Source organism: Mercenaria mercenaria, chromosome 8 (assembly GCF_021730395.1).
Source record: "Mercenaria mercenaria strain notata chromosome 8, MADL_Memer_1, whole genome shotgun sequence".
Classification (NCBI taxonomy): domain Eukaryota; kingdom Metazoa; phylum Mollusca; class Bivalvia; order Venerida; family Veneridae; genus Mercenaria; species Mercenaria mercenaria.
Genome location: NC_069368.1, coordinates 6,229,097 through 6,242,686, shown reverse-complemented (window position 1 = coordinate 6,242,686; position 13,590 = coordinate 6,229,097). Strand labels below are relative to the sequence as shown.

General features: G+C 37.3%; 1 protein-coding gene across 1 annotated transcript in view; it reads left to right on the top strand.

Annotated features, from left to right (window-relative positions):
- The window catches only part of LOC123565532 (uncharacterized), a 170,146-nt gene that overhangs the window by 127,896 nt on the left and 28,660 nt on the right, over positions 1-13,590 (top strand). Inside the window, exons 79-89 of the mRNA XM_053550318.1 lie at positions 415-635; positions 1,489-1,635; positions 2,371-2,535; positions 3,927-4,067; positions 4,890-5,075; positions 5,853-6,221; positions 7,185-7,346; positions 8,530-9,544; positions 10,268-10,418; positions 11,330-11,465; positions 12,871-13,222. Of these exons, the coding sequence (XP_053406293.1) occupies positions 415-635; positions 1,489-1,635; positions 2,371-2,535; positions 3,927-4,067; positions 4,890-5,075; positions 5,853-6,221; positions 7,185-7,346; positions 8,530-9,544; positions 10,268-10,418; positions 11,330-11,465; positions 12,871-13,222 (3,045 nt within the window). The remainder of the gene's footprint in view (positions 1-414; positions 636-1,488; positions 1,636-2,370; positions 2,536-3,926; positions 4,068-4,889; positions 5,076-5,852; positions 6,222-7,184; positions 7,347-8,529; positions 9,545-10,267; positions 10,419-11,329; positions 11,466-12,870; positions 13,223-13,590) is intronic.

The following is a 13,590-nucleotide window of genomic DNA, read 5'->3' as shown; positions in this document are numbered from 1 at the left end:
ATTGATGATGATGATGATGATGATGATGATCCAAACTGATTGCATTTGCCAGCTTTGATCTGGAAGTTGGAATCAAGATTTTGTGAATTTGATCCACAACAGAAACTGTAGTACATGTTCTGTAAGGAGAAAAATGATCTTTTTTTAAAATCAGTATTGACTATTGTACATTTTAGAAATTTTTGTGAGGCTAAAAATTTGCTATTTAAAAATAAGAATTAGTTAGCGAGTTAGAATATTTGAGATATATAGGCACCTTGTGAAATATGTAAGATAATTTATACAAAGTAGCACTTCCACAGGTATTTTGCGCTGCAAATTTGGTCAGAGAATACAGCAAAAATAAATCTGTCAAGAAAATATATGACTTTTACAGTAGACTTTTACATTTTGTACTTACATGTATTTCTCCAGGTACGTTTGTCTAGAAGGTAGTTCAACTCCAAACCCAACAGACAATGTTACTGGGTACATCTGTCCTCGAGGATATTTCTGTGAGGCAGGCACCATTCAGGAAGAGGCATGTCCACCAGGAACGTACCAGGCCAGTTTGGGTCAGGACAACTGCACTACATGTCCGGCGGGATTTATGTGTCTGGAAAGCAACATGACAAGCCCTGATGTCTGCATGACAGGTATGTGTACCATGAATTAGATGTCTGTTTACATTTGTTTACTTGATACTGTAAATACATATAATTTTGCAGTGAGTTTACAATTCTTGGAAATTAAGATTATTGGAGGTCCATCATCAACAGTTTTGTTACAGAACTACTCCTATTTAACCACTATTGATTTCAACTAAACTTCACAGGAATGTTCCTTTGGTGGGTCCCTTTTATCCAGTCTAGGTCAACCTTTTGGCAAAATTCTGGTTGCCATGGGAACCAAAAGGAAAAACTTAAAAAATCTTCTCAGAAACCACTGGCCCAATTCAGAACTAATTTCAGAACAATGTTCCTTCAGAGAATTTCCTCCAAATGTCTTCAAGATAATTATGTTTATTTGCTATAAGATATGGCCACCTGGTGAATATAAAAAGTGTTTTCTACATATGTTTAGCAGAAACTTTGACCCTTTAACCCTTTTTTATTAGAAGGGTTGTTCACTGAAAATTTACTGACTGGATAGCGAACAGTGCAGACCATGATCAGCCTGCATGGATGTGCAGGCTGATCTTGGTCTGCATTGGTTGCAAAGGCAGAATCACTTGCCGCCAGCAGGCTAACGGTTATCTTCTTGTCAGAGAATGCTGACTGAATTTCAGAATAATTTCCCATGTATTTTTCTTGTGCAGCCTTTTACTAAAATTGTTTAAGCATGTTGTAAAACTCAGGTGGGAGATCTTAGGCCATCATGCCCCTAATACTTGTGTATGAAATGTTTAGTAATTAAGGAAGAATGATTGTTAGAGGGGCTCTGGTACTACTTTTTTTCCTATTGTATCATCTTTGGACATATCCAAAAATCCTTTGCTGTTTGTTTTAGGCCATTACTGTGTGCTTGGAGATCCAAACCCCGTACCTTGCCCCGCAGGTACGTACAACAATGCTACAGGTCAGGATGATGTCGGCGACTGTATAGATTGTACCAGAGGAATGTACTGTGAGGGAACAGGAAACACCCTGCCTGATGGTAAGTTATATAATATATACTGTATTCTCTTGACTAAAAGGTGAATGCAACCCCCTTAACTCTATCATTTAAGTCTGTTAAAAGTAGTCAAATATTTTACAAGTCAATCAAGTCAGTTTTGAGCTACTAATAGGTGTTACCAATCAGTCACACTAGTCATAAGCTACCAATAGATAATAGATGTTACCAATTAGTCAAATCAGTTAAAGCTTCTAAAAGGTGTTCCCAATCAGTCAAGTGAGTTATAAGCTACCAATAGATGTTACCAATCAGTCAAATCAGTCAAAGCTTCCAAAAGGTATTACCAATCAGTCAAGTGAGTTATAAGCTACCAATAGATGTTACCAATCAGTCAAATCAGTTAAAGCTTCCAAAAGGTATTACCAATCAGTCAAGTGAGTTATAAGTTACCAGGTATTACCAGTGAGTCAAATCAGTTGTAAGTTATGAAAGTATATTACCATGCATTCATGTCAGTTATTGGCTATGAAAAGGTGTTGACCAGTCAGTCAAGTCATTTGCCTCCAGAATATGTGACCAAAACATCAAGTCAGTTTTAAGCCACCAAAAGGTGTTACAAGTCAATCAAGTCAGTTATAAGCCATCAAAAGCTGTTACAAGTCAATGAAGTCAATTTAAGTTGCTGAAAAATGTTTAAAGTTAATCAAAAGTATTATGTCACCAGAGAGTGTTAATAGCCATTCAAGTATATTATAAATCATTATTTGTATGTAGGTGACTGTGAAGCGGGATATTTCTGTGAAGGAGGAGCCAACACAAGTGCACCGAGTCCATCTGCTGTGTACCCGCTGAATGACGTCTGCCCCCCTGGATACTACTGTCCAAATGGTACCAAGATGTGGGTTCAGTGTCCAATAGGAACATACAGAGCGTCTACAAGTAAGTTCATAAGCAGAATGTACACTGTGGTATAGCGTTAATGCAATGTACGGTAAAGGTTTTTAAGAGTATTACATTTAAAAAGCTCTGAGAATAGTTAAAAAAAAATATATATATATAATTCTTTAAAATAGCTCAGAGTGGATTATTTTCATGCTATTTATTACAATGCTAAGGCTTAACTTGTAAGCAATGAAATGTAGACTGAAACATGGTTGGAATGATTTTTCATGATAAACATTCAGGTATATGCTACAGTAAATGGTGTTTTACAAGTGAAGCTAAAAACTAAAGACTATATCTTAATGCCACTGGATTTATTTCACTATTAAACAAAAAAGACTGTGTGTTATTTTGCAACACCCGCAAGTTTTGTATGTCACAGCTACTATGTCATAGTGTCAAACATCATAGCTGCGGGCTGGAAAAGAAAACCACACAAAAAATTGGTGAACATATTCAAATATGTAGATAATAATCCATGATAACTTGTTAGTGGAAAAAATACAGCTCATACTGTAATTTGTTCTTGAATAAAAGCATCACATGGGGTTTGTCCTCATGATTATAATTTGATCGCCTCCAAACGATGATTTTATTAAAGGACAAATCACTGTTTGGAATATACTGATTCTTAAACATTCCAAGCTAACTCGTATGTTGCTCACTGGTAATTTCACAAGGTTCAGCTATAATCTATGGTCTGCCTTGTTAGCTCTGCTAAGTTAAAGCTCAAGATTTGGAATTGAAATCTTGCAAATTTTATTTCCCCGGTGTGGCGAATATTTTTCATGAAAGTTTGATGGAAGAAAAAAAGTCTGAAGCCTGGCTTCCTCCGCCTCTTATTCTCTAATCTATAGGAGATAATTGTCAATTGCTAGGAGCAAGTCAGTACTTGAAAACAGAACCTGGGACCTTTTTTTAGCTCATCTGATTTTTGGGAAAAAAAATGATGAGTTATTGTCATCACTTGATCGGCGTCAGCATTGCCTGGTTAAGTTTTGTGTTTAGGTCAGCTTATCTACTAAACTATCAAAGCTATTGCTTTAAAACTTGCAACGCTTGTTCTACATCAATTATAGCTGACTCTGTACAGCAAGAAACATAACTCCATCCTGCTTTTTGCAAGAATTATGGCCCCTTTTGGACTTAGAAAATATCGGGTAGGACAATATTTCTATTTCAAAAAAATCAGATGAGTGTCTGCACCCGCAAGGCGGTGCTCTTGTTTCAACTAGCTGGTATTTCGTAACAGAAATACTGTTGTAAAATGGCTTAGTACTCAAATTAAACAAATCAGCTATAATTTTTGAACAGAATTTTGAGAAATTGAAATGTAAAATTTATAGGTTTCATATTTTATAATTATGTGTGTATAATTTTCTCTGCAGCTGGCCAGAGTGTAGATGATTGCCAACCATGTACAGGAGGATCTTACTGCAACAATACTGGATTATCTGCCCCTTCAGGAAACTGTAGCCGCGGTTACTATTGTCCGGACAATGAGTCAATCTCTACACCGACACCTACAGGTAAAATAAAAAAATAGGTCAGAAGGTTTAGCATGATAGCTTGCTTTTTGAATACTAGAGACGTGAAAAATGGTACCAGTTAAGCTCCCATGCTTGGCGCTCAGCATTAAATGGGAAAATACCTTCGTGGCAATGGATTCCGTCAGGAATGAGGTGTCGAGAGTGATTAATATAAGTTGTAGAACTTGTTCCACAATTGACCTAAAATAAATTACATGTCGTATAAACTAAAGAGTGGTTTCTGTGGCTGATTGATCAAGTCACTTGTCCCACAATGCTGTAGGTTTGAAACTACGCTTTGGATGTAGATGTCTTACATATGGGGAAACTATTCTGTTGGCATGCAGAAGATCAGTGGTTTTACTGTAGTGCAGAATTTAATTTTAGCATCAGCTGTAAAAAGAGTCTGCTAGGAGAATTTTATTTTAATGCTGGCTGTTTAAAGTGTTTGTTAGGGTTTAATGTTACATCAACAGTAAAACTTGTATGCTAAGAGGAAATTTTGAAAGTATTTTAAAACAGTTTACAGTCAGACCTATAGACCGTGCATGGATGTGCCAGGAAATGCTTTATATTTTTTCAGGTAGACTGTATTTACAAGTTAAAGCACACTGCATAAATCAGAAATGAAACTACTGGTCTGTTAAGCCACATGGTCTTTGTTCACATGTAGTCTTTAGCACAAATTTGAATATAACTTCTTTGTTCTGTAACTTTTGAATGTTCTGTTGGCTACTCATTGTCGGGAGGGTTCAGAAGTGCCTTATGATGTGGCGTATTTCACCACACATTAAAGAATCAATATCTTTGTTTAAATTATAGGTTTTGAATGTCTGGTTGGCTACTATTGTCCAGAGGGTTCAGCAGCGCCAGTACCATGTGATGCCGGTTACTTCTCAACTACCATTGGAAGATGGGAGTGTGATCCTTGCCCAGCTGGATACTACTGTACAAGTGGTGTTACAGCTAATCAGATCATCTGTCCACCATATCATTATTGTCCTGAAGGTAGGTCTTGCTTTAATTCTAAAAAAAGATGCAGAAAACCAGAAAAGGAAATCAATCAAGTGAGTGAGTTGGGTTTTACGGCGAATCGACACAAAATGGTCATATATCGCCGAGAAATCAAAGAACTATTTTCCAGAAAATATAGTGCTGAGGTTATGCCAACATTGAGAGTATTAATCTTAATGGTAGTATTTTGTGTATCGGGAATTACACTGCCATTTATCTTAGGATTTTGTCGGTATGTCAGAAACATTTTAAACAAAAGACAGTATTATGGACATACCGGTAAGATTTATTGTAGGACTGTGTCAGTAAAGAAGAAACAAAATAAATTAAATCAGAAGATGACAGTATGTTGGACGTAAGATCCTAGTCAGTGTCGAATACCATTATTATCCTTATTTCATTATGATTGATTATCTTTTCTTAAACACACATAGGACATTTCTATATTTACAACAAGTTTTTTGTTTTCAGTATAACATGAATGTTTTCACCACGTATCAGCTTTTTCTTGTATAGTGAAGATGTGTTGGTAATTTATATTATTGCTGTTTTGAAAAAGTAAGAAGCATTGTTAGGGTCCTTGTTATGTTTGGCTTCCGGAAGGCCAGTGGTTCTACCAAGGTTTCCATTAGTTCCAAAAATAATGCCCAAAGGGCACCTTGGATCTTCCTCTACCATGAAAAGCTGGAAAAGTCACCATATGACCTAAGCTAAATCAGTGACTCTTAACCAGACAAAAGCATTTTTATGTTATTGTTTTTTTTTTTACAGGAACATTAGTACCACCAACTTGTCCCAACGGAACATACACCTATGACAACACAACTGGATTGCAAGAGGAGTCTGAATGTCTGCCATGTGAAACATCATTCTACTGTCGCAGCGGTCAGTTGTCAGCACTTTGCACTGCTGGTTACTATTGCAAGTCCGGAGCGGAGAGTGATATTCCAAGTACAACTGTGAATTTTACAGCTTGCGCTGCATACGGAGAGTGTGCCGGACTTTGCCCCGCTGGTTACTATTGTGAAGAAGGAACTTTAACGCCAGCGCCATGTCCCGAAACAACGTTCCGTAATACAACAGGAGCGGAACAGGTTGGCGACTGCGACTTCTGTCCAGCAGGATTTATGTGTGATAATGGTAACTGTTTTTTATGTCACATTATATTGCAGGGATTCCAAAACATTAAATATAGGTACATGGCGATGAGACAGTGTGCAGAGACATACAACTAGTATTATTTCCATCCTACACTCCCATCCACCTCTACATTAGACCCACTGTCAAATTTTTTATTTCACCGTTTTTCATGCTCATTAGCATCACGTGTCCCATCACCCTACACATTTTTGCTCCTCCAACATCTCACTAAAGAATATGAATTACTTCCTTAATAAGGGGAAAAACTTGTGGCTTAAAATGATATTGGATTAATATTGAGGCCTCCGTGGCCGAGTTGTTCAGGTTGCTGACTTCGAATCACTTGCCCCTCGTCTATGTGGGTTCGAGCTTCACTCGGGACAATGAATTCTTCATGTGAGGAAGCCTTCCAGCTGGCTTACAGAAGGTCAGTGGTTCTACGCAAGTGCTTGCCCGTGATGATATTATGCCTGGAGGGGTACCTGGGGTCTTCCTCCACCATTAAAGCTGGAAAGTTGCCATATGGCCAATAATTGTGTCAGTGCTATGTTAAAGGGACTAACCCACACATTAAAGCAAAAAATAAGATATCTCAAAAATTCATAAAAAGTTTGTATTGTGAAAATAACTAGTGGAACAAACTTATTGACATTAGATTTTTGCAAGATATTCTTACAAATAAGTTGAAATAACATAGAATATTGTGCAGAAAGTAGTAAACCGTTGCAATGCTTTTGAAGAAAATGAAGAAAATTAACATTCTTCATGCGTTTTTACCAATATCTAACATTTATTTACATTCAGTGCAAAAATTGGTGGAAATGAACATGTTTAAAACTGTGGGTGACTAGCTTTTAACTCTGTCCACCCCCCCACAAAAAAGAAAATTATACTGGCATTTACAAAATATGTAACAGTTTAACCTGTTTTGATACTAGTTGCAATTTTAATTCTAAATTTCAGGTACTTCAGAACCTATGCCATGTATAGCAGGTCACTATTGTCCACTAGGTACCGGACTCGAAGCAGTACCATGTCCGGTAACAACATATCTTGATACAACCGGAGCTGCGGTGGAAGCTGATTGCAAACCTTGTGAGAAAGGATATATATGTAATGAAACTGGTTAGTACATTTTAGAATATTTTTTGCTGTTGGCCATGTATTTCATGTCTCCTTGTCCAAAACGGTGCTGTAAACTTTGCCGATTCATTTAATTCAATAAAACTGTGTAAGTTTTTGAAAAATAATGAAAATTCTTAAATGATTCTGTTTCTGTGTGTTAGAAACTTTATCACTTTATATTGTAAAGACTTTACTCAAGGCTTTATCAGCATTTGAAAGAGGAACATATCAAGGGGGTGAAAGTGAAGGTGTGGACCTCCTTGTCCAAGTGATTAAGGTCACTGACTTTAATTCACCTTCCCCTCACTGGCATGGGTTGATAACCTTCTTTGAGGTGTAAATTTCTTCATGTAAGGAAGCCATCCAGGTGGCTTACAAAAGGTCAGTGGTTCTATGGAGGTGCCCACTTATGCCTGTAAGGGCTCATAGGGTGGTCCTTTGCCACCGACATAGGGTGGTCCTTTGCCAACGACATAGGGTGGTCCTTTGCCACCGACATAGGGTGGTCCTTTGCCACCGACATAGTGTGGTCCTTTGCCACCGAAATAGGGTGGTCCTTGGCCATTGAAAGCTGGAAAGTCACCATGTGACCTAAACTGTGTTGAAAAGGAAAAGAAAGCTAAAAAAGTCTATATGCTGGTTTATTTAAGCTAATTATACTAGTGCAGTGTTTTCTTCATTTTGTTTAAACAATAAAAATCTTGAGACCTCATTTTCTGTGTTTAGATCATTTCAGTGATACGAAAACATATATAGCCAGTTTTAGTATAACATGTCTTCTTACCAGAAATAAAAAAATATTGAGATGTTATGTTACAAAGTATAAGAAAAAAGATCTGTTTTGAAAAACAGTACCCTCTGAAAATTCTTCCATGAAAGTTACTGTTAAGCAGTGAATAAAACTAAAATATGCACAGTCAGCAATAGAACTAAACCAAAGTTGTTATGCCATATTTCATCAGCAACATGGAACTACTTTTTGGACTGCTTCACTGAGTGGTCACTTCCTGTTTTGTTTAAATGCACTTAGATCTCTCTAGCTTTCACACTGTAGTACTTTTATAAAGCTTAAATAGGTCAAAAATTTGTAAGATTTGGTTAAGCAGAAATTTGGTAGTTTTAGAATAACAAAATATGTATGTGAAAATATGTCAACTAACTTTCTTTTATTTATAATTTTCAGGTATGACTGACTACTCTCTTTATCCTTGCCCATCCGGCTTTTACTGTATCCGTGGTGAGGAGCCACACTTGTGCCCTGCTGGTCGCATGAGAAATGAAACGGGAGCCGGAGACCCTACAGATTGTCCGTTATGTAGGGCAGGATACTATTGTCCAAACGATACCATCAATAAGCACGGAATCCCATGCCCTGAGCAATATTTTTGTGAAGAAGGATCGGCACTTCCAACAGACTGTGAACCTGGCTATTACTGCCCAGCTGTGACAGGGGTTGCTCCAATATGTCCACCAGGATTTTATTGTGCAGGACTGACCTTAAATCCAGTGCAGTGTGTGAAACCTTACTATTGTCCAGAAGGAAGCAACATGACATTGATATGTCCACTAGGTTACCAGGCAGTTGATCATGCTGGAATTAGATATGACTCAACACTATCCTGCAGAGTGTGCCCGGCAGGAACATACGGGAATTATACAGATAGATCTCTGTGTGAAAGTTGTCCCTCAGGGTACTACTGTCCCGAAGGTACTGGCCATGGAGATTCAAACCCATGCAGAGTAGGCTCATATTGTCCACAGGGATCATACCAGGAGACTTCCTGTCCTAGAGGCTCTTACGGCACACTCTCACTTGCAACAAATGTGGCTGAATGTACTTCATGCCCAGCAGGAACGTTCAGCAACGAATTGTTTGCCACAGAGTGTGAATCTTGTGGCGGAAGTTCAACGAGTGAAGCAGGGGCAACAGAATGTACCTGTAGAGGAAGGTATAGAGATTTCCAGGCAACCATTAGGGCATGTGTTTGTCAATCAGGTTATATCTATTATGATGAAACTGATACCATTCGCAACGAAGAAGATAGCGCAGAAGATTGCCAGCAAATAGCATACGCCAGATGCAGCAGGCATCAAGTACGACTTGCTTCGACAGGAGCATGTGTGGACCCCAGTAGTTATGACTGTAGTAATTCTGCCGGCTGTTCTGGTTCAGGTTACTTCAGCCAAGATTTTGGACAGTAGGTTTCACACTAACTTAGTTTTTACACTAATTTTTTAATTTAGACATGGATTTATATGCAAAAAGCTTGGCATAAATGTTCACCATCATAAGACAATGTGTCTTGTGCAATAAGGAAACCCATTTTCTCAAAGGCCAAGGTCAAATGAACCCAAGTCGATTTTCTTCTTTTTGTTAGTACATGTTATTACTTCCCATTTACAAAATAAAACACAACACACATGTTTTTCTTTTTTTTCACAATTTTCCCACTAGTTTAAAATTAATGTTTTTTTGTTTATAAGATGATTGGTATTTGTAGGTATAAAATGCTATTAACAATTGGAGATTTCCAGAATGCAAATGCGGGCATAGGTTGTAACTTTATTGTAAAGGTTTATAACATTAAGTATGATTGCTACACTTTCACTGCTTTCTGGTTTAAAAGCAAGTTTCATCTGTACCATATATCAATAACTTTCCTTTAGTAAGACAAAATATTTGATAATATGTTTAATCTTCTACATACAGATATTAACTTTTGAAGGCATTCACCATTATAGATTTCCTACATAACTCTTCTTGAACTATAATACAATCATATATATGTAACATTTTTAGTTTTTTGCCTAAATTCTTCGAAAAGGATGTTGTATTGGCTGGCAGTATGGTTCGTGAAAACATGTCCCTAGGCAAGGAATGTTTGTAACTGTGTAACAATTTTTCTTTGTACTTATTTCAGATGTTTTTGTGATAGTTACACGTCCGACTCCTTCATCTGTGATTTGACCTGCCAGACTACAACCCAGCCAACAATGACAGCAGGTCTTCTTGCAAATGGTACTTTCAGTGTTTCAATTACTGACCCTGTAACCGGAACTACATCAAGTATGGTAAGTACCAAGCTTCCTGAGCCCTCATTTATTAATGTTTAAACTCTGGAATTTAGACTTGGACTTTAAAATGACTGACCAACACATTTTAGGCGAAAAATAATTGCTTTCAAGTATCAATAAAAAGTGATTACACTGAAGGTGGCTAGTGGTACAAACTTATTATGTCTCCCACCACACAGTGGTGTGGGAGACATATTGATTCACTCCAGTCTGTGTGTGTGTCTAACAGTCTGTCACAAAGCTTTTCCTCACTCTAAGTTGAACATTTCTCATCATTTGAGTTACGGCCCTTGAATTACGGAAACTCGGCCTTTTTACTCTTGTCCGCACTCTAAGTTGAACATTTCTCATCTGATCTTCACCAAACTTGAACAAAATATGTTTGACCATAAGACCTCGGCCAAGTTTGATAACTAGTCAAATCCACCCAGGGATGAATGGTTACCTCAATGAGACAGTGTGTCATGCACAACCTCAGATTCCTATCTCGAAGGTCAAGGTCACAATAAGGGGTCAAAAGTTGGAATATTTGGAGCATTGTTGATAGATAGTCTGAATTTACAACCCCTATTGAAAGGAGCAATATTGAATGTACTAGAATTTCTTGATAACAGATAGTTTACTGTAAAAAAGGCATGCAAAAATAAAGCTGTTTGGTACTAGAATTTCTCTGCCAAAATAACTAGAAAATATAATATTCATATTTTGGATAAATATTGTACTAGAGCTAGTTATAGATTTTTTTTCAGGATAATATGTTAATGTCCTTCTGTGACACATTTGAATTATCATTTCAGATGAAAAGAGGGCATCTGTCTTGACCAAATGACCGTCTGCAAGTACATTTCGTAGCCAATGAATTAATTGTATGATAAAACTATTTATTATGTGTTCTTTTCTTGTTAAAGGTTTTACCAAATATGTTTGGTCCAGATGAAGACTTTATAGACAGTAGTGCACCATTACTTGTTGTTTCATTTTATGGTGAATCTGGAGTGACAGGAACTATCTATCCAGATGCAGCCACTGCAGAGGACATTGCATGTAAGCTCACTTACCTATTTTCTGAAATAAAGTATCATTTCCATTTGGTTACGAAATTTCTAGGTCCATGATTTCAAACAGCTAACTTACTTCTACAGTATGGATTTATGCAGGAGTACTTTTTATTTTCATGGCATATAATTACTATTATGTGATTATTATTATTATTATTATCATTATTATACCAGATTCATATAGTGTCCTTTTTCATGATAAACACGTTCAAAGGCATTTTACATACAGGAAATGCAGCCACACAGGGCGCGAAATTATCCTCTGCTAGTACAGACACAGCAATCTGACCAGAGGGACAGAATGAGATAAAGCCCCCAGAGCAGACAGAACTTTTTAGATACAGGCCTGTCTGGCTAACTTAGCCTAGCACTTTGCAAATAGTCTGGTTCTTTAACATGCCCGGTGTATAGCACCAATACACGCAAAGCCATCTGTCCTGGGAAGAACCAGTACATGCCCCTTAGTTAGGTGGGCGATGCTCAGTTGCATCTCGGAAATTTCCAGGATTCGAACTCCATACCTGAGGCTGGATTGACTTCGGCCCACTATATTATTGAATATAAGGATTTATCCCGCCTTTCTGTAAGTTTCCTGTATTTCTATTGGCCAAGAAACGTCATGTGCTAGTGAAATTTATTCCATATTCTATGAGGTAGTATTAAGTTTGTATAGTTACTTCTTATATGGATTTTGATATAAACGAAATGTCTGCCACATTTTAGCCATCAAGGTAAAAATGTTACATCTTTTCATTACTCACTAGATATGGGATATACTAACAGGAGCTAGGATTAATTGGGAGTTCATGCAGATTTTTCAGTCTACGCAGGTTAATTGGTAAAATTAAAACAGAGATGTAAATTTTGGATTATAGTCTACAATGCAAGCTTCTTTATTAAATACGTAAATGCCAGACAAGGTTGTAAAGCCTGCTTTCCATGCCATTATCTTCTGTTGGTAAACACTGTCTAAGAAATCCAAATCACACTGGAGTTTTGCTCAGCAGCATATATCCTGTATTTGGTCAGGTCACCAACAAAACCATGTAGTTAATATTTCTGACATACAGGTTTCACAGTATCATTTTGCTGAAGTAGTTTACCTTAAAAAAATGCACAGAAAGCAAAACAGATTAATAATAACCTTCAGCCTGCTGTTAGCAAGTGAATCCTTCTTTTTGACCAATCCCAACCAAGATCAGCCTGCACATCCATGCGGGCTGGGCATGGTCCGCACTGTTTGCAATTTCAGTGAGCCAGTAATAAATAGTATTGCCCAAATTTAATGATGGAACAATCTATTTTAGAAATTTAGCAGGGTAAAGGTTGGAAATAACACTATTTTTTTTTTCCTCCCAGTATGTGATTTTGTAAATCTATCCTATTTTCAGTAACGGTTCAGGAACTTTCCGACAAAGCAGCAGCTGCCGGTATTTCTGGTCGCCGTCGTCTTCTCTCAACACTTACAATACCGGCTAATGAAATAACCAATCCAGTCATGTGTGTCGAAACAGGAGAAATGGTGATCTTCAAGCTACTTATAAATGATACAGACAGAACCTTAAGTCATTATCCAGTTTACAACAAAAATCATTTATTTAGCACAAACCCAACGTTTGATTTTGGACCATTCACGCTACTGAAATACGAAATCGAGAACACAAATGCCAATATTTCAAGTTTCGCCTATGTGTTCACAGAAGGTGGCAATTATGTTTTCTATGATGCACAGGATGCAGCCTTGTAAGTATCATATATATTTTCAGTCCTTCAGAATTGCTGGTCGAAAATCTGCTTGAAATTTTCTTTTCAATGGCAAATCTCATAATAACATGTGATTGAATTTGCACATCTGATATATGATGGTTTGCAAGGATTTGAAAGTTAAAAAGAATAGCATGCAAATTTATCAACAGAACATAAAGGCAGAATTTGACATTGGAGCAAATTTTGTTTGACACTACTAGCATATGTAACCTTAAGCCTGCTGGCGGCAATTGATTCTGCCTTTGCGGCCAGTGCAGACCAAGATCAGCCTGCACATCCATGCAGTCTGATCATGATCTGCACTGTTCGCTATTCTGTCAGTAAATTTTCAGTGAACACCCCTT